Source organism: Heliangelus exortis, chromosome 1 (assembly GCF_036169615.1).
Source record: "Heliangelus exortis chromosome 1, bHelExo1.hap1, whole genome shotgun sequence".
Lineage (NCBI taxonomy): Eukaryota > Metazoa > Chordata > Aves > Apodiformes > Trochilidae > Heliangelus > Heliangelus exortis.
This window is the reverse complement of record NC_092422.1, coordinates 11,182,670-11,209,122: the sequence shown is the minus strand read 5'-3', so window position 1 is coordinate 11,209,122 and position 26,453 is coordinate 11,182,670. Positions and strand designations below refer to the sequence as shown.

The window sequence follows — 26,453 nt, the reverse complement described above, 5'->3', positions numbered from 1 at the left end:
GTGTAGACACTGCTCTTTGATAACCCCACAGATAACAGCTCTCCCTAGACTTTCATTTTCATCATTCAATATCTTGCATGAGTTGATCTCCACATACTTTGGCAAGCCTTGAAAGGGAGTATCAAGCTGTCCTTTATAACTACAAAAATCTTAAAAACCTCCAAAGCAATGGAGGTGGAAAAGGAGAGGTGTGGGAAAATGGAGGTGTGGGAAAGGAGAATCCTATTCCATGGTCTCATGGAATAGCAGATCCTGTCTACTTTTCATGATGAAGCTGGATGCTGGTGAACATCATGTCTCTAGAGAGTAACTCTCACACAAAAAGAAGACACAAGAAACCTGTGACACCCCCAGCAGACAGCAGACAGCTGTCCCAGCCCCCGGTACCTTGTTTTAAGGATAAGTCCTTAAAACACAGAGGCAGGGGAGATGAGGGCTTGGATACCAGGGAATATGACAATATTTTTAGCACTGAGAAAAATCATTGCTGACACAGTGCCCACCAAGGACAGGTGCCTCCACAGCAGCGCCCCATCTTTTTTCTAAATAATCTCCCAAGTCCACCATCCCTGTAGGCAAAAGGAAAACATGCTGCAGAAAGGACATATCTCCATTTTTTTTTTTTTTTACCAGACACCAATTATTTTGTCCTGTATTTTTCAGATTAAATGTCAGCTTCTCTGTTTTGGGGCAGATAGCTGCTAGATTGCAAACTCAAAAGTATGATTTTATTCTCTTGTGTCCCTCTCTCCCACCCATAGCCAAAGAAGTCCTTGAGGCTTTAACAGCTGCACGTGACGGCTCAGAACATAACTGATGAAATTACCTGGCATGGTCGGAAGTTCTTCACCACCCTGACAAACAGTTACCAGTCACTTTCTTCTGCCTCCTCTAGCTTAGTCATATTACAGACACTGCTTATAGACCACATCCTTCTGTTGCAATATGACTTGTCCCCACCGCTTGTGACACACTTTCTGATTAAATGTCTGCATGCTATGTTTTATCACAGGGAGGTCACTGTGGAGGTTCAGAGGATTCCCAGTCTGCAGGGAGGATGCTTTGCCCAAAAGCTGCAGGAGGTTACTCAGTGCACCAGGACCACCATTTGCCTCTAATCAACCTCATCACACAATGAACATCTTGGTCCTCTTGCTCCAGCACTTTCAGCTGACACATCACTTCCACAGTAGCCCATCACTGCTACTTTACTCAAAAGGATTCTTAACAATCATGCCAGACAAGTAAGGAAAGACATAAATTTCTCATAAACCAACTGGGAAGAGATAAAATCCTCTGCCTACCAACAGGAACGTGCCTATGAATAGCCCATGTGTAAACATAGATTATGTAGTGCAGAATGACACTGAGCATGGTTACCGCCAGCCATCTCTTCCTCAGATTCAATAGACATTGATATTATATCCAGCCTTTGAGGTTTAGCATGGTTCAGCACAAATGTGCATTTATTAATACCATAATACATTGAATCTTATTTACTCTGATGGAGTCTCATTTCTCTCACAGATACTCTCTTTTTCTTGGATTGTCATGCTTGAAAGAGGTGAAGCCAACAATGAATGATCTCTCAACAGAATATGTAATATGCTTAAGGCTACATTCAACATTATTTTTCCATACTTCTCCTGAGCAAAGCAATGCTTATAGAGAAGGCTAGATTCTGCTCAGCAGTACATTAATGTTAATGATATGTGACTCCAGTGACTAAAGTAGAGTGGCTCTGAATATACATTGACAAAACAGGGAGCAGTAATTTGGCCTGGTGTTCTCAGAATAGGAGTACTAGGACTTAAGTTATGCCAGGGAAGAATTTGGGCCATACTGTTTTTGAAATAAGGGAGTCAAATAACACAAAAAAGTAAGTCAATATATAGCCTGTTTATTAGAAAATCCATGATTTCCAGTGATTTATGGAGCCCAGAGAGAAGAAGGTCAAGTTTCAAGAGCAATACAACATGACTAAAAGAAGTTATTTCTCCCTGTAAAAGGATATTTTAATAGAAATAAGGATTCATAAAACTTGTAAGACATGACCTTGCTGTGAAAATACATTAATTTTATGTTTTCCATCTCAGATCATGCTTCTGTGCTGTACAAATCCATCACTCTTCCTGTAAAACAGCCATTTCTCTGCTTCTGCTGTCCAGTGTTCTCCTGAACCTTCATCAAAATAAATGCTTCAGGGGTGATTGTATATAGCCAGGTCTGTGTGTCTGAGCTTCAGTTATACCAAAAACCTGAGCTGGCAGTTAGCAGAGCAAGATGCAATGCCCCCTGCTATTATTCATTTATTTGTCCAAACAGGAGCCATTTCTAGCTCAGAGGCTCCAGCACTGAAGCCATGACCGCCAGGGCTTCACCAGCAGAGCAAGGTACATGGTTTACACCCCCTTTTTTTCCCCTTCCAGACTGATCCTCCTTCCCCTCTCCTGACATTATAAATAGATCTCATGCCTAGTGCAAAACCGGGTTGAAATAGGCCAGGGAGTTTTCAAAGGAAAATCAACATGCAGGAGTCCTGCGTTTCCATCCGGCAGCAGACAAAGAGGCAGGCTAGAGGAGATGGGAGCTGAAAGGAGTTGGCTGATGTTGGTCCAGGGAAAATGCTGCTCCTTTTCTCTTGCTCTGCAGCACCAGATGGCCAGGCCCATCCTGCTCATTGTATTTTGGTATTTCACAGCAGGCACTGCCTGGCCACGCCAGAGGGAGGGAGGCAGAAGTGCCAAGGTTAGTGGGTTGGGTGGTTCCACAGAGGGACACAGTGCTGCTGATTCTCTCAGCCAGCTCCCCTGCTGAGGTCTTTATGGCTGAATCTCAAAATTTGGGACCTCTCCTGTCCAGTGATGTCCCTGGCATGTGGATGGTGATCGCTGATAGAAGAAACACACCATGCACATAAGGCTTCAGCATTTATCTGAGTTTGCTGGGGAAGATCCCATGTGCTGACTGCCTTCACTCACATGCCTGACTGCTTTTCAGTGTGGTACCTTCTGAGTAAGCTCTGCTTGCACTGACACATTTTTTTCAGGGTATAACTGTCAGAAAAATAATGAAAAGGGATAAAAATTTTTTAAATCAAAACAAGCCAAGACCCTAACAGATGCAAATCTTCCAGCACTTCAGCTATTCTTTGTCTACAAAGAATAAAACTCTGCCATTTTTCAGCCTGATCCTCCAACATACTTATGTCCATATCTTGGGGGCTTAAATGGGTAATGGACCTAAATTATCTGTCATATTGCAAAAGCTGTTGAGTTTTGCGTTATCTTATTTATTTTTATTTTTTTATTTGAAAAGAATGAAAGTCATAATATTGACAGTGAATACAGGGAGCTAATTTCACTGATCAGCTCTATCCTTAATGTGGCATTCTGTTGTACCATGTGTTTCATTTGCAAAATATGAATAGTCAAGTTCTCCTGCTTGAGAAATTTTAGATTTTCAACACCCAAGGACTTCTGTGTGTTTTGTGTTCTCCAGGCACAGAAGTGAGCTGCAAGGAAAAAGGCAGCAAAACACCAGTTTCCAGTTCACCTCCCCAACCAGCAGGTATCTGAGCCAGCTGCCTCCTGCTTATCTCCTTTTGGCTCCTTGGCTTTTGAACTCTTGGCTTCATGGTACCTTGGCTGCAAAAAGTGGATTCAAAGTGTTTCTACCCGGCCTGACCTACACTTGTGCTCCCCAGTGATGTGCAGTGTATCCCACTGCACTGGTGGGACACCTACATCTCAAAGAGGTGTCACAGCTGCAGCCTCAGTGCAGGCACCCATGCTTAGGAGAGGGGTGAAACATTGGGTGCAACCTTCCATGTCAGGGGTGCTGGTGCCTCGTGTCACAGCACCCAGACTTGTCCCAGCTCCACCTCTATGACCCCAGGCATCCATGTCCACCCCATGAACTCCACACCCATTGATGGGGAGTGGAGGTGTTTCTGTCACCAAAGAGAGTCCTGCTGCTGCTGTTAAATCTGCTGGGTAGGACTATCTGCAATATTAACATGAATACATTATCTGGGAATACTTTAATTCTCCTTTTGCAGGGAGTAAGAGCAGGCTACATTTTTCCTGCTTCTCAGATTTATTTTCAATTAATGCATTTCCCTCCTGTATCACTCCCAAAAATCATGCAAGCCAAAATACTTCAACACTAACTAGAAGCATAACCTGCTTCTTCCAGATGATCCCTATTTCCAGGCTTGCAGCATTGGCCAGCGTGGTCTTGGAAGGCTGAGCTGAAGTAAACAACTTGCTGAAATATATCTAGCAAATTATCATGCTGACCACAGAAGAACAGAGGGAGAGGAAAAGAGGTTTCTCGGTTGAGTAGTGATTTAATGCTTTTCAGAGTTATTTAACTGTCAAAGAAATTAGGTATTAAAAAGGCCTATTAGGTCAGTGAGCTCTCTTCTTTTGGGCTAGGCCATAATTGTTTCTTACAACAAACATGATTTTGAGTGCTTTAGCCAATCAGAGTCTAAATGGTGTAAATTGAAAGGCCATTACCCCCAGCCTTGAGAAAGAATTCCAGAAACTATCATATCTTGCTGTCTCATGTAATTATCTGAAGACCCATTTTGCAAATTAGGATTTGTAATTGCAAGGATGGGAAGTCATTTTGTAGTGTCAAAGTGTGCATAACATCACTCAGGGCAGAACCTTTATCTGCTGCCCTTTCTTCCTCTAACAACATAATATAAATCCTGTAAAAAGTATATTAAAATGGTGCAACAAAAATCATTGTAATGAAGGCAGGATTATCAGTTGTTTGACATAATGGCAACAGGCTGGATTTTTGGCCTTGAGAAACCACACCTATTTTCCTATGTGTCTATGGCTTTATTGAATGATTCATAGACTCATGAAACATAAAGGCATGTGACATGTGTCAGTCATCACACTTAACCACACAGTGCTTTATTGCAGGAGACGGGGAGAGTGGGTAAGGCTCCAGAGCTGGGTGCTCAGGCATGCCGTCTGCTCCTGCTGTGAGCAAAACTTGAGGATCTTTCAATTTCATGCTGGATTTCTAGTCTTGCAGCAATCCAGTCACAGCTACTGCGTGGCAGCTGCCCCCTCCCTTCCTCTTTCTGCAAGCTGCTGGAGTTCTGTGAATCACGAATATGTTCACTGCATAACAAGTTGAATTTTACAGCACCAATCTTGTCAGTCCAGCATTTTCAGGAAGCAGCAAGCTGTTGCATTGATGTATGAACAACAAAAGCACTGCATGCTTGTACAGTAGATGCATCCCTCGGGGAAGCATCAGATTGTGGATTGATGGAGGACTCCCACAGTGCCTGCACACTGCAGCTAGGATGGCTTTCCCGGGACACAAAGTCGGGTCGGCACCAGGCAGTCGATCTATTGCTAGGTGGTGAAGTGGAGGATTGTTTGCTGTGATGCATTCTGGAAGGCAGTGTTGATACACTGTGTCCAGCTCTCAACCTTCTCTTCAGGAAACTTCAGGCAGAAAGATCGCAGGAGGAATACAAGGCTGGTATCACACTGCTCAATCTGCGGGGTGTCAATCCATTTCAACCATGTTAACCTGAAGGCTGAAGAAGGCATCAGAACTTTGACCTTCTAACAAAGGCAGTCACACAATCTCACCCAATCCTGCAGCAATCCACACCTGGCTGCTGCATCTGAAAAAAAAAAACCAAAAACAAACAAACAAACAAACAAAAAAACAACCAACAAACAAAAAACAAAAAAACCCCAACCAAACAAAATAAACCAACCAAACAAAAAGAAACAATAATGCATCTGATGACTTCAGGAGGCAGAGAAAACCCTGCTTCCTTTAGAAGTTTGTTCCTGCCTTGTTTCATCATAATGTTTGTTTTTAAAACTCTGCGAAACCTATGATCACTGATGGTAAAATCTGCTGAAACCAGCAACTGTGTCTCAGCAGGTCAGTAACCTCTCGGAAGGATGCAATGGTCCCACATGAGTACACTCCATATCAAGAGAAAAAAAACAAAGCAACTCCACCTTCTGAAGGAAGCTGTAGCTGTCCCTCCCTGGAAGTGTTCAAGGCCAGGCTGGACGGGGCTTGAAGCAACCTGGTCTAGTGGGAAGTTGGAACAAGACACAGGAGAGTTGGAGCTATATGATCTTTAGGTCCTTCCAACCCAAACCATTCTGTGATTCTGTAATTCCCTATGCAGAGCAATAACTCACAGGCTTTGACATCAGCAGAGAGGACTGGTTGGGCTTATAGAATTGTTTGCCACCTTAAAATTTCCAGGCAGGTCAGGATGCAAGGCTGCCTGGAACTGAATTACTTACTGATTTCAGTTCTCTGTTTTCCATGGCAGCTCAGTAACTGGGGAAAACTGAAGGAAACCCTCACTAGCAGATGGCTGTTGAGGTACAGTTGGATCATCAAAGCCGTCAGACGATTGTGAAGGGAGCCCTGAATATTCCTTGCAATACTACTTCTGAGAGATGAGTTTACAAGGAGAATGTTCAACAGTGTGGGTATGTTTACCAAGAAGCCAGCTTGTACAAAGAGAGGCTTTTCCTCTACAGAATGTATGCTCATTTAACTCAAAATGGAACAAGCCAGAAACTTAAAATCAGGCACACATGCATAAGTCTTTGCCAGCAGCAGGACTGCACAGATGGTGTAAGTTGGGCAGATACAGGACCCCACAAGGATCCCAACAGTTCAGTTCCAAAGATGTATCTCATCAGAGTTCAGGTGTTTTGAATATTCTGATACTGTATCTACATACACTGTCTAATGTCTATGTCTAATAGACTGATTATCTAATAGTAATACTTGACAAGCATTGCATAAGTACCCCATTAGGTACACTTCTGGTATCAAAACTCTTTATAAAAAGACAATGTAGAGGGGAAAATAACCCTCAGAACAGATAGCCAAGAGCATTTTTGTTGGAACGTCCATTTACTGTATTGTTTCCAAAAACAATGAAACACTTTCAAAGTTCATGCTTCTCGTGACATTTCTCAGATATTAAAGTACTGGAAAGCCACAAAGGTACTTAAGTGCTTATGGCTGAAGTGAGGGGTTAGTCAACCAAATACTTCAAGCATCTGCTGTGCATACATGTCCCACCCCCTCACACAAGAAGTCTGTGGTAGAACAGAGCCTAGATATCAAATTTCCCAAATTTTAAACTGCACTACAAGTCCACCTAACTTTAGCACGTGGCTAATGGAAATTTTCCTTGGGTTTAATGGGCTTTGCTAAAAGTCTGAAGTTGTCACTCAAGGTGTAAATAATTTCAGTGGAGAGGAATAGGATCCAACCACATTTCCAAGGACATTCAGTCACGTGGACCTGCACCTATGGAAATAAAGGAATGGATGTTATTACCAAAATCTGAATACGTGCCAGTGTTCCAAAGTTAAACATTAAGAGTAACTCAGATTAAATTATTCAAACTTGCTTGTTGCCATCCTTGATAATGGGTCTGAGTTTTAAACCAGGCACTTCAATAGCAAATGGCTCAAAGTGATTTTACCTTAGCTGAAGTGTTAACTCTCCAATGCTTGTGGCTACAAATCTGATCCTCTTCTGCATACCTTAAAACTTCTCATTTCAGATAACATTATCACAGAGTTCAGCAGTAAATAAAAAGACATTTACATCATTTATTTTGCCTACTTACATTTTAGCATCCCATTCAGAGTCAACAATAACAAAGTGGTTTGGCCTTTTTTGTCACTTCAGCTGTAATTGCACCGTGCTGTGTGGGATGCAGGCATGGCACAGGGAGTACCTGCACTCTAGAAAACTGTTACTTCATGTTGGGAAGCCATTTCTACAATACTGCTTGGAAAACAGCCAAAACTTCTTCCATTTACTTCTCTCCATGTATTCCGTGTGGCTGCCCAGCACTGCAGGATGTGGATGCATCCCACGTGAACTTGAGCAGCAATAAAGGAGTCCACAGTGTCTGCTGAAGGCAGCTCTGCCTCAGGAAAAGACCCCCTGGGAAAGAGATGAAAGGGGAAGGATGGAGGATGCTGTTGCTGTGGATGCAGTTGTACTCAGAATGGAAAAGTCTGATCTGAGAAACCACTTTATAGTTCTCAAAGACAGCCAGATCTAGGTGCTTCTAGTCTCCTTTAAGAGATTTAAATTAATAATTGTACTGTGCCCTTTTTAGCTAGTCAGTTGACTAAATTACACAATGCTTCATTCTGCAAAAATAGAAAGCATTCCCATGGACAAAAGTATGTAAAGAAGATCACAGTTCTCAAGCTGCTGATTTACAACTGTTACCACAGCAGAAACACTGAAAACAATGTATAGGACACCCCAGATCTTAGAAATTTCAGAGGTGTAACATTATGTTTCTATAACAAAAACAAGTTCTCCTATACAATCATCTCTTACAATTGAAATTATATAATGATCAGCATTTAAGACAGAAACTTTTATTGACATGGGTAAGACTACTCATGTTAAAGCTCATATATGTGCATTTAAAATCTAAAGAGCATACTAACAATGAAAACTGCAGTGATGCTATGATGTAAAAAAGATGTTTATAGCCCTGTTATCCTAGGCTGCAGATTATAGATTTCTCTCTGTCCTAATTACACACTCCTTCTCTGTGCATTAGCATAGAGCCTAGAAAACCTGACTCATCATTTCTAACAATCCCGGTGACCCGAGGCACATACACGCTCGCATGCGCGCTCCAAACGCTCCCAACTTCCCCAGAAGCAAACACCTAATCCTGTTCTGCCTGGCAGCAGAGCGGTCTTGTCCCTACTTGTGCAAGCTGCCGCCTCAGAGCGGGCGCTTTTGCAGAAAGCAGATCACCGTCCACACAGGCAGCCCCTTCGCCCTGGATGCCTTCGGCCGGCAGCAGCGAGCACCCTCACAATTAACGGGGGATACCCCGGGAGGATGGGCCAGGCCTGGGCTGGGCCTGGCCCCGGGGTGGGCAGCAGCCTGGCGGGGCAGGAGGCCGTGGCCCGCATCCCATAACACCTGCAACAGGACCCAGATTTGCGCGCCTGGGGGACCATCCTGGAGGGCAGCGCTACAGAACAGAGCCGGGAGATGGGGGGCGGGGGGGAGGGGGCAGGGACGGGACCAGGACACCCGAACCCCCACCTCCGGCTCTGGGTCCGGCTCCGGTTCCCGTCCCCGCCCGCCGCTCCCTCAGAGCCCTGGGGGGGCGGGGCCTCTCGCACCTCCCCCGCCCCGCGCGCGCGGGCGCACCCGATTGGCCAGGAGGGGAAAGCACGCGCCGCAGCGCCGGCCCCGCCTCTCTCCCCAAGGCTGCCCGGAGACGCGGTTGGCCCCGCCCCTCCGCGGCGCTGGCCACGCCCCTGACCCCGCCCCCCTCTCGGAGGCTGCCTGGAGATGGCAGGCGGCGAAAGCTCTGCCCATTGGTCGGCGGCCGGCGGCCCCCGCGATTGGCGGGACCGGGCGGCGATGGGCGGGGCGGCCGCCGCTGATTGGCGGAGGGCGCAGGGGTGTGCGCAGCGGGCAGCGGCCCGGAGCGGGGCGGTGGGGCCGAGGCTGGAGGATGGGGGCGGCCGGCGGCGAGAGCTGCTGAGCGGCGAGGAGCGGAGCCCAAGCACCCCGCCGCCTCCCTCCCCCCCCCCTGCATCTCCCTTGCGCCGCCCGGCCAGCGCCGAGCTCCCCGACAGCATGAACCGGATCGGCTCCGGCACCGTGGGCAGCACCACCACCACCACCGCCGCCTCCGCCGCCGGCCAGTACCGGGTGTGCGGCAATTGCCGGAAGGTGCCGAGACAGGTACCGGCGGGGAGGGCGGGAGAGAAGCGGCTGTGAGGCGGAGGGAGCTGAGGTGGCTGCGGGAGGCGGTGGGGCAGAGGCTTGGGGGAGCGGGCGGTGGGGCAGAAGAGGCTCGGGGGACAGTGCCGTGAGGAGAAAAGGGCCGTAGGGCAGCCGTGGTGCGGCGGAATGAGACGGGGGTGGGAGTGGGGGGCAGTGCGGGAACTCTGGAGCAGTGGGGCGGGGGCTATGGGGCAGCTGGGACGGCGTCGGGGTGAGGATGGGGCCTGCCAGGGGTGAGCGCCGCTGGGCTGGGTGGCGGGGGGGACACGGTCCCGGGTGTGTTGGGGGGAACAGGGGTGCCAGTCCCGCACCCCCATCGCCCCCCTCCCCATGGGACGGCTGTCACCAGCCCCTGCCCCGGCTGCCGCCCCTCCGCTGCCCCCCGAGGTTTTGGGGGGCTCCGTCCCTGCCCCATGGTGTGTTGACTCGGGGCCCAGCGCCCTTGGGGAGTTTATTCACGTACCTCACCGGCAAAATTCATCACCGCGATCTCCGGCAAAAAACCTTTGAGAGGGAGCCTCCGAAATCAGAGCTTCAAAAATATTCTAAAGACACACAAAAAGCCCTGGCGGCCCTTCCCCCCTACTCCTTCCCCCATCCGCTGAACCCCATCCCTACAGCTGCCAGCAGCAGCCTTGCTCGGACCCTCCGTGCCTCAGGAGGAGGGAGGTCGCCTCCCCCCCTCCTCCCCACATCTGCCCAGCGGGGAGCATTAGTTGAGGTGCTTTTTGTTTGTCCAGTGCAAATGAATTAAAATTGCTGAGCTGTGCAAACGCGCCGAGTCCCAGCGCCTAAGAGGAAGGCGATGATGTTTTGGGTTTTATTTTAATTCCGTCTCTCCCCATACGTTTTGCACCAGGTTGGGTCTTGGGAATGCTAAGAAAGCCTGAAAGTCAATGAGCTCAAATATTTGCGCTCTTTGTCCAAAAACTGTTTTTCTTCCTCTGTGGGTCAGGCCAAGTGCCAATCAAAGTTGTTTTTCAAGCCTCTCTCTTCCCTGCAGTAGGACTGCTTTCTGCTTTTTTCTTTCTTCTCTTTTTTTTTTTTTTTTTTTTTTTTTTTCTTCTAAGGGTTTGGTTTTAGGGAAGGAGGTGTGTGTTTAGGAGAGGGGGGAGGAGAAGCGTTAAAAATCCATCAGAGAGAAAAGCAGATCTTAAAAATCATGTTTCTTGAATATTTTAATGGAAACAAAATCTTATTAAATGTGCGTGCTTGGTATGTGCAGTTATTTTTTCCATAAACTCTTGGATCATATTACAGTTGATACTTGGTGCTCAGCTCTTAGCTCAGCTTGCAAGAAATGTAATGGATCAGAGAAGCGCACATCAGCAGAGCCTGATTTTTAACCATTTTGTTGCAGGATCGAATTCCCTTCTTGGCTTTAACTTGCTGCTGATAGCCCTTTAAGAAAAACAACTACTTAAAAGAGAGAAGTTCTGCGGGGTTAAAGCCTGAAACAGCTTCAGACTTGACATATGTGTAAAGACATACAAATTACTGGGTGCCAAATATGTCTGTGGAGAATGCAGGGAGGGAGCTTGCTTTGTTCTGCCAAATAATCAAAATGTTTTGTTGACAAATAAAGTGGTACTTGGCAGCACTTGTAGATCTAAAATTAAATTTAAATTATTGAATTTTTTTGAAGCTGCAGGCTCATCCTACTGGATTAAGACTTTTTTGTATACTTCTTTAGTATCATTGGGGAGCTGGGGGTGGCTGACAGGACTAGATGTTACTTTTCTGGTTACAGTAAACTTTCCAGATGAGATTTGGATTTTATTTTATCTTTTAAATTATTTAGGGACCATAATGGCAAAACATAGGTATGCAGTTGGGTCTATTAAAGAAGGCAGTTAAGCACTGTCCTGCTTTATCTGTGGTTATTTCAGGTACTTATGTAGCAAAATTGGGGAAAGAAGGGAGAAACCAAGTAACAGCCCATGAAACCCTCCTGAAATGTAGGTGTTTTGTGTTCACAGGGGTTGTGGTTTAGGCTGGACAATAAACATGGAAGTGTGAAGCTGCTGACTACATCTGTAATTATTTAAAAGTTGATATAATAAAAATCACTGTATATTTTAACCTTTTGCACTTCACTGGCAAGCATGCAAGAACAACAACAAAAGAAAAAACAACCAAAAAAGCAAACAAAAAATCCCCACAGCAGGCTTGGTGGAAGTGAGATGCAAATTTGACCTGAGTCTCAAGTGTAGTAATCTTTAGATAAGTGCTGCCTCATCTGTTCTTTTAATGCTGATTTTTTTTTTTAATGTTCATGTGACAGTGTACTGTAAAAATTATTGGCTTAAAACATGTTGAATCTCCTCTGCCCTCCTCAGTTTTAAGTCTTCATTTGAATCTTCTTGAATGCTCCCACTTTAGGTCATGCTGTTGTCCACATTTTAAGGAGCAGAGCAAGCTTTCTACTCAGTGGCTTACAATGAAATTTGAAATAGTCTAGCAGGTTAGGATTTTCATGGGTGAAGGTAGAGTTTCTCTTTCATCAGGGGAACAGGAAAAGCTAGATGAAGTGTGTTAGGTTTCAACTCATTTAAAATTAAATCAGTTTTATTTTTTTTAAGGAAAGTTCTATTAGGGTAGAGCTAAAAGCTTGCTAAGGATCTATGGGTTAAATTTTCTTATGAAAAAAGTTTTTCATATTAAGAAGATTCAATTACCAGTTGGTTTTATTGTTATGGGACACTGTAAATAACAAAATCTACTTGCAGAACAATTGCTGCTAATAAGAAGTGCTTAGACATAGAAATGACAGCTACATCATAATTTGATTTAGAAAAAGAAAAAAAGTCAATTAGTAATTGGTGATACTGGTTTGAAGAGTACAAGTGATCTTGTTGAACAGACAACCAAGGTTAATGCTTTGACTCAGCTTAAAATAAATGGAAGAATGAACAGAATGAGATGAGCAGCTCCAGCCCGTGGGACTGATGTGACAAACTGTCACATTTTAGTATGGAAAAGTGCCTATGAGTGCTGTAGCCAAGTCTTTCCTAGAGGTGGGTGAGAGTAGCTACCATTGCAGTAACCAGTGCAGGCTCCAGCTCTCAGATTTGAAAATCCAGCTTGGGGGGAGCCTCTGAACAGGAGAGCTCTGGGGTGGGAGTCTGGAGGGGGTATGGAGCCCAATGGAAACCCAAAGTTCTCCTGCCCAGACAAAATTAATAGCCCAAAACAAGCAAGAGGAGAACATGTAGGAAGAGCTCAGTATTTCTTTGGACGGATAACTGCTTCAGGAAGGCTTTTAGGAATAAGCAAGAAGTCTTCAGGGGACGGAAAAATCCTGATATATCAGGAAATGCAGGAACGGGGAGACTCTGCCAAGTGTTCAAGCTTAGTTGCAAATTGCAAAGCATGTGAAGTAGAAGGTCCTTTTACATGTACATACAAGTCAGTAGGATAAAAAAGGAAATGTGTATAAATGTGGTTCTCTGAGTAAAGATTTGTTTTATGTTAGATTTCAGTGAGAGAGATACATGGGCGATGGCAAGATAGGTGATGGGGTAGTGCAGAGATGCATCCATCACTGTTGGCAAGGTAGAAGTGAACCCAGCTTATCTGACCCTCCTGGCTTGAGGAGGAGGATAAAGGTTTAGAGAATCTAGAATCCATTCCTGTTTTTCATAGACCTTCCTCATCAGGGTGATCCTGTGAGAGAGAAATACCCATCAGTATGACAGACATTTTTTGACAGAAAAGCATACAGATACGCAGAAAAAGAATATATAGGACATGATACCACCAAAAGTAGGTCATTTTAGACTAAAGTAGTAGTCCTCTGTTGATATCTGCTAGAGTGTCCTTTTCAAAATACTTTGGATGGACTAAAACTCAACTTCATTCATGAAACCCAAGAAGTAACATCAAGAGTTGAACTCCCTGCTGCACTAGCAAGTCAGCTCAAATTAAACCTTGGGATTCAGTAACACACAGTATGTTCTAGATACTAATAAGTTGAAAAGTATTTCAGTAAATTCATAACACAAGAATTAAACAAGACCTGTAAATAGGAAACAGCAACACTTTCCAGTATAGTTTCTGCATGCTTTCCTGGTTGCTACGTGTCTACTATTGAACTGTGACAGTGACAGGTTACTGGGCAATGGGGACCTTTGAGCAGACACATTTTGTCTAGAATTCTGCTCCTGTTAGTTACAGAGGAGTTATTGGAAACTGAGGGGGAGTGGGGATGGTGGTGGGCCATGCTGAAATAAAAAGTCACTGTGCTGAGAGAAGAATACCAGTGGGTTTTCAAAGGATCACTTTTGAAACTAATTTGTTTTAATATTGTCAAATCACAATGTGAGTGTGACTGTTTCAAAAAGTTGTACACACAAGGCAGGAATGGTAAGTGTTGTTGAACCATGGGAAAAACAGAACATTTCATAGAAACTAGGAGATCTTGAGTGTTGGCGTAGTTAGAGTTGGGGTGAAATCCAGTGGTCTGTAATGTAAGAGTTAAAGGCTTGGTTGTTACTCATAACTTTTAATAAGAGCAGCTCCTTGGAAGGAGCAGAGAGAAGGATGGTTGTATGCAGGAGGACCATCAGCTTACTGTCACACTGCAGGCCAGTGTCACCGAGGAGGAGGAGGAGGAGGAGGAGGAAAACTGGGAAGAAGAGACCCTAATAAAACAGATGCAGAGGTGACCTGGTTGGGTGCTGGGTGAAATGGAGTACTGAATTTGCAAAAGGAAATGAAGAGAGTTTGCTTTTTTAATCCAGCAGAAACAAAGGCTGAGAGGGGTATGATCCATGTCTATAAATACATCCAATAGTAAGAGCCAGTGAGGAGAAATTAGCTCAAGAGCAGATGGATGTAAAATGGGCATAAATGTATTTAGGCTAGAAAATTAAAGTGGCCACAGGTGTGAGGTTCTGGAAGAATTTGTTCTAGGTCTGGTGCTGTCAAAAAAAGCACCTACTTTTAAGATAGAAAAATGTGTGAACGTCATTAAATGATGTGATGCTCACAATAGCAGTAGCCTAGACACAGGGAGCTGAGCTCATATCCAAAAAAGAAAAAAAAAATTAAACAAGACACTTTCATTCACTTTATTGTTCTGTGTGGGTGAGTAAGAAAGTAGCACAAAACTAAAGCAAAAATAGTCTAATGTCAGGGCTCATAAGCCTGTGTAAGCTAAAATACATGTCACCATGAGTCATGAAGGTGCATGGAGATGCTGTTACCTTTTCCACAGAAATCAGGAGGCCTTTCAAGGATGTCTCAGCCATTTTGAGGAAAGTCAACTTGGTTAAATTTATTCTGCACACAAGCAAATTAAAGTTGCTTTGCTTCTGCTTGAACACCTCATTTTTTTCCACAGTGCAGCTTCCTTATTGTTGAGTAGCACAGTTGTCTTTGGGAATCTGATCAACAAACTTGACTGTCAGAATCTTATTTTGTAAAATCAAATTATGTCTTCCACATTTTGACCACTTTTAATAATAGTCTTATCATGCTGTAGTTGTCAATGCATAGTTGCCTAGATGGCTTTAAATCTGTGATGTGCCTCTTTCCAAAGGAGTTCTCAAAAGGAGTTGTAAACCCTAGCATGAAAACATAGCTCTGTTTTCATTGGCTCTAATTTTAGCAACTTTCTGTTGTGTAAAACACGGCATCTGCCTTTGGTGTTTGTGTCCTCCAGTCCCCTAGAGCACTGCTGTGGTGAAACCAGCTCGGGTCACTGCTCCAGTAATTCTGCATGCACAACTATCAGGGAAAAAAAAAATGGGTCTTTGAGTGTCCAAAATGTAGAGAAAGCTACAAACCATAGAATCACAGAGTGGCTGGGGTTGGAAGGGACCTTACAGATCCTCTAGTTCCAACCCCCCTGCATGGACAGGGACACCTTCCACCAGACCAGGTTGCTCAAGGCCCCATCCAGCCTGGCACTGAACTCTTCCAGGGAGGGGGCAGCCACAACTTCCTTAGGCAACCTGTGCCAGTGTCTCACCACCCTCAAATTAGAGAGTTTCTTCCTAATGTCTAACCTAAATCTCCCCTCTTCGAGTTTTAAACCATTTCCCCTTGTCCTCTCACTACACACCCATGTAAAAAGCCCTACCCCAGGTTTCTTGTAGGCCCCATTCAGATACAGCAACCTTGCTATAAGGTTACCTCAAAGCCTATTTTTCTCCAGGCTGAACAACCCCAACTTACTCAGCCTGTCTTCACAGGGGAGGTGCTCCAGCCCTCTGAGCATTTTAGTGGCTCTCCTCTGGACAGGTTGCAGGAGCTCCATGTCCTTCTTATACTGGAGACTCCAGAACTGGACACAGTATTCCAAGTGGGGTCTCACAAGAGCAGAGGAGAGGAGCAGCATCCAAGAGCAGCACCCAGCCTTTTAGGGCAGTGAAGAATATCTGTAACAAACTCATCAGCCCTATCATTTCATAGAATCATAGTATTGTCAGGTTTGGAAGGGACCTTAAAGATCATGTAGGTTCAACCCCCTTGCCATGGGCAGGGACACCTCCCACTAGATCAGGTTGCTCAGAGCCCTGTCCAGCCTGGCCTTAAAAACTTCCAGGGATGGGGCTTCAACCACCTCCCTGGGTAACCTATTCCAGTGTCTCAACACCCTCATGGTGAAGAACTTCTTCCTAACATCTAGCCTAAATCTACCCTCCTCTAGTTTGAATCCATTCCCCCTAGTCCTATCACCACCTGACATCCCAAAAAGTTCCTCACCAGCTTTCTTGTAGCCCCCTTCAGGTGCTGGAAGGCTACAATAAGGTCTCCTCAGAGCCTTCTCCTCTCCAGACTGAATAACCCCAATTCTCTCAGTCTGTCTTCATAGGAGAGGTGCTCCAGCCCTCTGATCATCCTCCTGGACCTTCTCTGGACACACTCCAGCACATCCATGTCCCTCCTGGGGTCTCAGAAGGGGACACAGTACTCCAGGTGGGGTGTCATGAGAGCAGAGCAGAGGGGGAGAATCACCTCCCTTGACCTGCTGGCCACACTTCTCTTGCTGCAGCCAAGGATACGATTGGCTTTCTGGGCTGCTAGTGTACACTGACAGCACATGTTGAACTTCTCATCCACCAGCACCCCAAGTCCTTTTCCTCAGGGCTGCTCTCAAGCCAGTCACTGCCCAGCCTATATCAGTGCTTGGGATTGCCTTGACCCAGATGCAGGACCTTGCACTTGGTCTTACTGAACTTCATGAGGTTGGCATGGGCCCACCTCTCCAGCCTGTCAAGGTCCCTCTGGATGTCATCCCTTCCCTCCAGCGTGTCAGCCACACCACACAGCTTGGTGTCATCAGCAAACTTGCTGAGGGTGCACTCAATGCCACTGTCCGTGTCACCAACAAAGATGTTAAAGAGGAGTGGTCCCAACACTGATCCTTGAGGTACTCCACTTGTCACTGGCATCTCCTTGGACACAGACCCATTGACAGCCACTCTTTGGGTGTGGCCATCAAGCCAGTTTAATCCAGAGTTGTCCATCCATTGAACCAGTATTTTACCACCTTGGAGAGCAGGATTTCATGCAGGCCAGTGTTGAAGGCTTTGCTCAGGTCCAGGTAAATGTTCATAGTTTTTCTGGAAAGATTTGGTTAAAAAACCCAAAAACAGCAACGAACCAAACAAACAAAACCCAAACAGAAAAAAAACCCAAAAGGCAACAGCATTCTTTCCTGTGAAATAAACACAGTGACAATCTGGACGTGACTGTGGTTTCTCTCCTTCCCCATCCTCATGAATCTTGCAGTAATTTATATATTTTCTGAGTCTGACCCTTTAAAGTAACTGTTTTCCCACCCCCCTGTCTAATTATTTGCCTTATTGCCTGGAATCAGAGAGCGCTATTGCTCTTTGTACATGTGTGCTGGTCTGGAGGGATCCTGGCTTCTGCTTTTGCCTTAAAAGATAGTATAATTTTTTTCCTTGTACCTTTCTAGTCTTGTGTGCTGCAAATGAGAAGGCAGAACTATTAAATTTTCATTAGGCCTGTAATAAGAGTGGCATGAGTGAAATGAACGTCTGGTGAAGGACGCTGTTTTGCAATGAAAGCTTTAAGAGGTGGCCTCACAGGAACCACGCTCATTTAGAATTTTATTTTAAAAAACAAAAGCAAAAACACAGCCTACCATGAAGTGCAGGGAGGGAGTGGAGGCAGGAAGGGAAAGAAAGTGGGGAAGAGAATTTTCTTCAAAAGAAGCTTTGAGGTTTTTTTGTTGGGAGTGGGTTAGCCAAGCATGGAGGTTGTCCTCTGTTGAGACTTAACCACTGCTGGTAGGAGTGGTGCATTGCATTAGCCAAAGCACAGGCTGTGGTTTGGAGATGTGGACTCTCTGAGCATTTGCTTTACGTTTATGCATATTATTTAATTAGTGCTTCAAATTTCACATCTCTTTAAACAGTGGTATTTTGAAATCTGAAAAAAGTAATACGGCTTGTTAAGCATCCTTGGTTTTTCCTTTCTCCCACATCGGTGAGGGAGCTGTTAATACTCGTTTGGTTCTGTATTTCAGCCTGTTTTTTTCTGGCTAGGGAGATCAGAATAAGAGAAGATAGCAGTGTAATTCTCCCTTGGCTTTGCATAGCAAAGGTAGTTGGTTTGGAGATTTTATTATCAGATTTCCCTTTCCAGGGCTGGAGAATAAGAAGTTATTACAAGCATAGTTTGCTTGGCCAAGCTGAATATTGGCTTTTGCTTAAGTGGGTCAGGATAGAGTCGGGGGAAAAGGGGCCTTTTAAGTGGGAAAGAAATTCACATTGTCCGGAGGGAGACCTCAGTTAATGAGAAATTGCACATTTGGAGAAGCCTGTATGGAAATAATGTATGCTGTTTAATTTCTCTGTTCTTTGCAGGTGTTCCTGTTCGTATGCAGTGATCCTTCCCATTGTTGTCTCTCAGCCCAGCCTGGTAGTCTGTGTGCTTTAAGTAGAAGCTATAGGGAGAGTAATGCAGATGACTCAAATACCTTGTGAAATTCCATTACAGGGAGGTAGGGATATTCTCCACAATTTTTGTTTTTGACTGTCTATCTATCAGTCAGTCCATTGAATGCATTAGGGAAGTTCAGGAAATTTTATGGGATTCTCAGTACACCACCCTGGGCAAACTAGTATTGCTGATAATAGGGGAAGCCATGATCAAGAGGTATTAATTTTAAATGTCTCTCTTAACCACCAGTCTCAAATTTTTATTATAGGATGCTTCTTGCATATCAGACATGGGATAACAATCAGTTGGGGCAAAATACTGATGCAGAAGATACTTAATATTATGTGTTTAGGACGCTGAAAAATTATTTTGTCCTTGATATAGATGTGTTAATCATTGATTTATTAAAATATCTTCATTCTCACGTTTTATTTAACTAGAAAGTAAGGTGTTTTGAAGCATGAGCTTTTTTAAGCTGGAGCATAGTGCTTGTGACAATCAGAGCTAAGTTAGGGAAGGGCTGAACAGGGTATAAGTGATGGTGCTCAGGCTAAGAGACAGTAGACAGTGCTTTTCATCTAGAAAAACATCTAGAAAGAAATCTTTCCTGACTATCCCTGATTACCTGAATTAAGAGTCCAATAGATAAACAGATACAGCCTCCTGGTTATACACGTTTTTTGTTTTTTTTTTCCTTGTTAATGACTCATTTCTCTCATGGTAAACATCTTGTTTTGTTAGACTGATTATGGATTTCTAATGAATTCTGAGCTCACCACCCAGCCTAGTGAACTTGGTAACAGTGTGAGTCTACCTGCAGTCCCTTTCCTCAGGGGACCAGGTGGAAAAAAATAATGGAGAGGAATATGAAGTATTCCTGGCTTCATATGTTGTGAGTAGGCTGGAACTGAAGTGATAATCCTGCATGACACAAGAAGTAAGTTCCCAGACTTACTCCATATTGTGTGGTCAGTGTTTGGACCACCCTTTATGTTGTGGTTTTTCTTCCAACATACAGAAATGTTAGGCTTATGTGCATAAAAGCCAAGAGAGATAACATTCTTGAGAACTGTGTGGAGCCATAGGACAGTATTATTGCTTCAAGTGCAGAAGACACTTGGAAGAAATGTAAAAGGTGACTTCTACATAAAATTATCATCTATACAGAATGCAGTAAATACTAAAAGTTCATAAATACAAGTATGTCTTGATTGCTGCCCTTTTGAAACAAAATGCATATAATTTGATATATGTTTTAAAGTGTATTAAATTTCAGCTTAGTTTTGACATGAAGTGAGAAATAATTGTAAATTCTTTTAAGTCAAAAATGATCAATTCAGTTCTTCCTTAAAAGGGAGGGATTTTCCAAGGTTGACTCTAGCATGTTCACACAAAAATAAACATTAAATGTGACTTGAAGGCTTCTCAGGAATTAAAAATTTGTGCTTTTGAGCAATTCCACATAACCGAGGTAAAACGTAGTTATGTCAATGATAGTAAAGAAGCACTAGCTGTCTTTTTGTAAGCCCTTCGTAGTGCAGGACAGAGATGTTTACTCAAAATCATCTATTTTTTTCTGTCTCTGGTCTGTTTTGCTCTAGCTGATACCATGAAAAAAAATGAAAGCCAGCATATGTTCTCAATATGAATCGTGCAATATGTTCAGTATGAATTGTGCAGTTAAAAACTATTTATTAAGACAGTATCTTAACAGCATTGGACCCAATTTAATAGCATGTGCTTGTAAATATGTTTAATATCTCCTGCTTTAGCATGTGGTGAAGGCAACATAGTTACATTATTGGCTAAAGGTATCTGGAGGGGGTTTGGCCATATGGTTCTAAATCTGTTTTAATGTAATTATCCCTATTAACTAAAAACATAAAAAATATTCCTTCTGAGTTGACTGACATTCTTCTCAGTAAAGCACCCTCATTACTGATCAGAGGTGTGGAAATAGTAATTTGTTCTAGCATTTAGAAATTTGATTAGGCCTCTAATGAAATGGAGTGCCTACACACTGTCTCAGTATTCTACCTGACACCAGTTGGATCTCATCCAGCATGGAAGAACACTTGAAATGCTACTTTATTACAGTATATTTTGTGCCTTGAAATCAACTCTGCTGCCTGCACGCAAATACCCACTGGCTGTTCAGCAGGCAAGATGAACCCGGACCCTCTCAAAAACTCAGCATCAGGATTTGATTGCAGTGCTGAGCTCTCATTGCCTTACTGCAGGAATGAATTTAGAGTTAGAAAATAAAGGCAACTGTTTGTGTGGAAGAGCCTGTGCTACTGACTGGCTCAGCTGGACCTGAGAGGAGCTGCCCAGGTCCACTATACAGAGCATGAGGTGCAGATGAGGAGTGTGCTGTTCAAGTTCACAAGTTGTCACTGTTCTTGCTTAGCAGTAAGTTGATAACAACACACTAAATGAAAATTGAAAGTTAAATCATCACATTTCTCTCCCTGTTACGAGCTGGCTTGTTCTGTTCACCCCAAAAGCTTATTGAAACACCCAGTGGGTGCCATGTCAGCTGTTCCAGCACCCATGCTTTAAGTCCTCTTTAACTCAATTGTAGCAGGTTTTGCTCAAAAGCACTACGACTAGAAAACTGAATCAGGATTGTGTGTTTAGCATTCTGCAGTGGAAAGTTCCCATCCCCAGTGGCAGGAAAAGCATTAAAACAACCCTTCAGGTGCATGATGTTCATTAGTCAGATGTTCATTTTGATGGGTAAACTTCTCCTGAGAAGGAGAAAATCACTGGTAATGTGTATGAACTAGAATCAGGACATTTTATCTTCTTACTCAGATTTTTAAAATTCTATTTCTCCATATTTAACATCTTTACATTTTGCAGTTTCCACATTTAAACAAATACAGCGGAAGTGTTGAAGCAGAACTCCAACTAGTTTATGCTGTACTAATTCTTCAGGAGACCTCAGAAATTTTTTTCATCTTCTGTTCCTTCCAGAAACCTCAAACTGTTCAGTTACATTAGTAACATTACATTTAAGTTTTATGTTTCTGGGAAGAGACTGAATGAGGCAGTAACACCAGGGATCTTGCAGGTAGAACCTGCTTGGAGATAAGTGACTTTTATTCCAGCAATTTAATATTGTTGTCTCCCTACAACGCTGGTGCTTCACAAGTAGTAAGAAGAAAAGGTGTGTTGGTTGAAAAGGTCAACTGTGTAGCCTAATTAAAGGCTGAAGAAGCCTGCAGCTGCTGTTGTAGTTCTTCAGGAGAGACAGAGCTTGGTGCTTGTTACACACCTGAGCAGAAAATGAGTGGGAAGAGAGCAGGATGCCCAGAGGAGGGGTATGCTGGAGTTGTCTTTCACATGTGGCTTAGAAAAGCAAAATGGGAATTGAGGTAGAATGAAGGTCTCCTTCCATACCCCTGCTCTTTAGGTCACTTATGCAAAAAGGTATTAGATAAAGTTGTAGTTACTTGACCTATTTATCCAACAGAAACTTGCAGTACAAGCAAAAGCAGTTTGACTATCCAGAGCTGTTGCTGTTTTGTATGAGACACTCCTTTGGGTTAACCCGTGCCTCATGAGTGCTTACAGGCAGCATCCAGCCATCCAACATGAGTAATTTGTCTTGTTTGAGAAGGTAGGTCAATGGTGTTGCTTCTTGTTTCCCAGAAAAGCTGGAATACACATTGCATGGTCTAACTTCTCCCTGGGCAGAGTTAAGTTGGGTACTAATAAAGGCTGTGAATGTATCTCGTAGGAGCTGGGTTTACTCTGACTCAGGTCTCCATTTGGATTTGGTGACTTAATTCAGAAGAAGGGAAAGTGGGCTGGAATGCAGTGCAGGGTCCTGTTAGGCACTGCATGTTCATCAGTCTTCCATAGCTGTAGAAGTCTTTATACAGGCAGGGTATAAAATAAGGGGTTTTTTTATTTCTGTAGTAGTTTCTGGTGATTTTTTTTTTTTTTTTTTGTAGATTCATTAAGTAACATGTGGCTAGAAGTTCTCTTAGTTAAAGTGTAGGCAGTAATCTGAGGAGACAATAGTGCCTGTCAGTTCTGAGGTTGGAGGTAAATCTGAAGTTCTGCCAATCTGCTGGCCTGGAGGGATGAAGAGAGCTGGAATAGCTGATCTATCTCTGGACACATCTCTATAGTTACATGCAATAAATCTTCTGTAAGTTACTAGTCTTCATTTTTTAAAACCATCTGTGTCAGAAAAATTCATTTGTACCTTAGGTCTTGGCTGCCACCAGCTCAGCCACATTAGGTTGGTGTGTTTTGAAGACTGTATCTCAATAATGACTCACTTTAGTAAAATGTAGCTTAAGATGCAAAGTGTTCTTTAAAAAAAGAAAGGAGAATGAGGAAGAAACTGCCTGATTGCACGTATGGTTATGGTCATTCTAGCAAGTCATAGGCTTTTGAATGTGCTGAGGTGAAGCCTTTCCTCTATCACTCTCTTGCCTAAACCTCTCCCATATTAAAAACATGTAAACCACTAAGAGCATGTCAGCTCTTAGCTCGTTGTAAAACAATCTCCAGCCTTTGCAAACAAGATGTGTTGGAGAAATAATTTTCTCTAATTGGTATTTTTTGATTTCCTGTCAGGTGAAGAATCAAAAGGGCTCACCCATGGTTTCCTATCTCTGGCCCTAGCACCTAGAAGGCTTCTCTAGACTTTCCTCAAGGAGACTGTGTGAGAAAACTTTATTTCAGTAAACTCAGAGGCATGGTGTAGGTACCACCTTGTTCTGAAAAATGCTTACGAGTTAAATAATCAAAAAAGACTTAAACTCCTGGCTTAGAGAGCAAGATGTCTGCTTTTGGAAATTGTACCTTTAGGCTAGGGGTAAAGCATGTTAGTCAGGGAGATTTTATTTTTCATCTGGCATGTTCTTTCTGTTTGAGTCATCTGCCAAAGAAGATGGCAAAAAAAAAGGTGATTATTTTAAAGCAGGAGGACATTGCTGCTTTTGGAGATCCAGAGGGGCTACCACTTTCCAGGCAGAGCTGTGAGAATTACTTGAACTGTAACAAAAATGTTCAGAGGTCATCAATTGTAGATGAGCATTTGTCTGAGAAACATGTGCCAAGGGGGGCTTGTCATTTTCTGAAAAGCTTTTCAATGGATTAACTTTTAAAAGTTCAAGGAACGTTGGCCACAAGTTCTGTTTGCTATAAACTAGAAACGTTATGTCAGTCTCATGTTTAATATTTTTATGTGGGCTTGACTTTTAATGTGAACATCTTAGCTAAAGTTCTTGGTGAGGTAACATAGCCAACATCTACTTGTATTATTCCAGGTAGATACCATCAGTCTAAGCAAACGTCATCTGGCCATCAAGTAACTAGGGCAGGTATATATTTATAACTTCATGTTTTAACTCTTCAGGGTTTTTCTTCACCTCTTTCAGATCTAAGCAGAAGTGACTTCTGATGATGCACATTCAAGAAAGGTGAAAAAATAACATTTGTGTCCTAGAAACAGTGTTGATAAGTAATTGAAGTGTAATGAACTCATGATTATGAAGTAAATGATAGGCTATCTCCAGAGCTCAAGGAATGTGCTCACCCAGGCATCAAGGAGCTCCACAATGTTGGTTGCATCTTTTAGACTGGATTAGCACAGTGCTTGTTTCTTCAGCAGTCCAGTTTAGCTAAAATCATGATTCACCATTTGGTATTAGAAAACAGGTTTCATTTTTATAATAGCATTTATAGCATAAGTAATATTCTTGAACTAGTCTGCTGCTGCTATGTAACATAACAGCATTAGCAAGTTCATTGTGATGCTCCCTTAGCACTATTTCCCACTTTTCAAGTATTTGCAGTTTGAAAACTTGTGAGCTGGAGGTGGTTTCTTCATATCTATTCACTGTTCTTGCATTTCTCTTCCATGAACTCAAACAATTTCCTTTTAAACACACACTGACTTAAGCTGTCTGCAGCATCTTATTGCAAGGATTTCCACAGCATAGTTGCACATTGTGGAAAAAGTTAAGTTTGGGCTTGTTACCTCCTGGTTGGTTCCTAATCCTTTTATTGGAGGTGGTAAAAACATACTATGCATGGACTATGACAGCCAAGAGGCAATCAGTCAAAATACCTTGACATGCTCATGACAGCAAGCTCAGCAGTTCAGAGCTGCTTTCCAAGATTAAAGCTACAGTCCTATGTGAAAAAGATGACAGAAAGCTATCAGGAGGGGCTCCAGTACTGGGCTAAGCACATTTCCCTCTTCCATCTGAGTGAGAGAATTTGTTTTTCTGAATTTTGGCAAGTTACTTCCATGACTCTTAAGATAGTTCTTGCACACAGGTTTAAAATAACTGCTATGATCATTTTGTACGTAATATGTGTGGGGAAAGCAGTTTAAAAACCCATGCATCTGCCATCTGCTTGAGTTTCCTATGTCTCAGAATAGTATTTGGTTTTATATAGTACCTGGTAAGTGAAAGGAGCTTGGGAGCATGGTTCTGTAGCAGCATATTCTGGGACACTAGTTATTTGCTCAGTAGTAGGTTTTACCGAACTGAGAGCACTACAAGGACACAGACTTATCAAGAGGGACTGATGGCAGGGACACATGATGAGTTTATTTCTGGAGTCTGGGGGTTCTGTCATTTTCCCTTTTCCTTGAGATGCAGTGAAGAAGCACTTGTGATACACTCCAGGTTCCAAAATGCTCCTGTGCAGTGGGTATGCTGCTCTTCAGGTAAAATAAAAATGTAGTATTTGACAAAAGTCACAAATATTGCTTAACTCACACCTCAGCCAGCAAAATGCCTTAGAATCATAGAATGGTTTGAGATAAAAGGGACCTTGCAGATCATCAACCCCCATGCATGGGCAGGGACACCTCCCATCAGACCAGGTTGCTCAAGGCCCCATCCAACCTGGCCTTGAACTCTTCCAGGGAGGGGGCAGCCACAACTTCCTTGGGCAGCCTGTGCCAGTGTCTCACCCTCTCAAATTAGAGAATTTCTTCCTAATGTCTAACTACATCTCCCCTCTTCAAGTTTGAAAATATTTCCCCTTGTCTTCTCACCACACAGTTGTGTAAAAAGCCCTACCCCAGCTTTCTTGTAGGCCCCATTCAGATATTGGAAGATTGCTATAAGTTCACCTCAGAACCTCCTTTTATCTTGGATTCTTCCCCAACTCCCTCAGCCTGTCTTCACAGGGGAGGTGCTCCAGCCCTCTGAGCATTTTAGTGGCTCTCATCTGGACAGGTTCCAGGAGCTCCATGTCCTTCTTACACTGGGGACTCCAGAACTGGACACAGTATTCCTGGTGGGATCTCACAAGAGCAGAGGAGAGGGGGAGAATCTCCTCCCCTGACTGCTGTCTGTGCTTCTTGTGTGGCCAGGACATGAGTGCAGCCTTGTTGCTCCCAGTACCTGACCATGCAAGCATTTGAAGCTGGGAAGGAAACTGTACTTGAGCAGGTGCAAGAGGTCAGAGCCCAGCTCCCTCCTCTGCAAGTGCAGGAGGATTGAGATGCTAATTGGAAGATATTGTTATTTTTCCTATTAAAGTGCAAAGGTGCTCTGGCCTAAGCAGGTCTCTTTAGGATATTATTTAGTCTGAAGTATCCAGATTCATCTTTTCAACTGAAAACTCAGCAGTGGATGAACTAAAATTTGTCTGGTTTCTCAAGCAGGTTGTGCAGCTGAGCTCCATGCATCCCTCTGCCTTAGGAACTGGTAGCTAAGGAACAGCTTTAAATA

The 26,453-nt window shown here is 43.6% G+C and overlaps 1 protein-coding gene and 1 long non-coding RNA gene across 4 annotated transcripts in view; one reads left to right on the top strand and one right to left on the bottom strand.

The window, feature by feature from the left end:
• Positions 1-4,905: 4,905 nt before the first annotated feature.
• Positions 4,906-9,267, bottom strand: LOC139791703 (uncharacterized). Its single transcript, XR_011723996.1, has 2 exons — positions 7,664-9,267; positions 4,906-5,665 (listed from the first exon to the last, which is right to left on the bottom strand). It is a non-coding gene; the product is annotated as an uncharacterized lncRNA (long non-coding RNA).
• Positions 9,268-9,493: 226 nt separating this feature from the next.
• The window catches only part of SESN3 (sestrin 3), a 47,237-nt gene continuing 30,277 nt past the window's right edge, over positions 9,494-26,453 (top strand). The window contains exons 1-2 of one of the 3 annotated variants that reach the window (XM_071734134.1): positions 9,658-9,774; positions 18,660-18,796. Coding sequence is in view for 2 of the 3 variants with exons in the window: in XM_071734104.1 (XP_071590205.1) it covers positions 9,667-9,774 (108 nt within the window). In the remaining variant the exon portion in view is untranslated. Of the gene's footprint in view, positions 9,775-18,659; positions 18,797-26,453 lie in introns of all 3 variants that reach the window. The other 2 variants (XM_071734104.1, XM_071734115.1) reach the window with 2 other exon arrangements.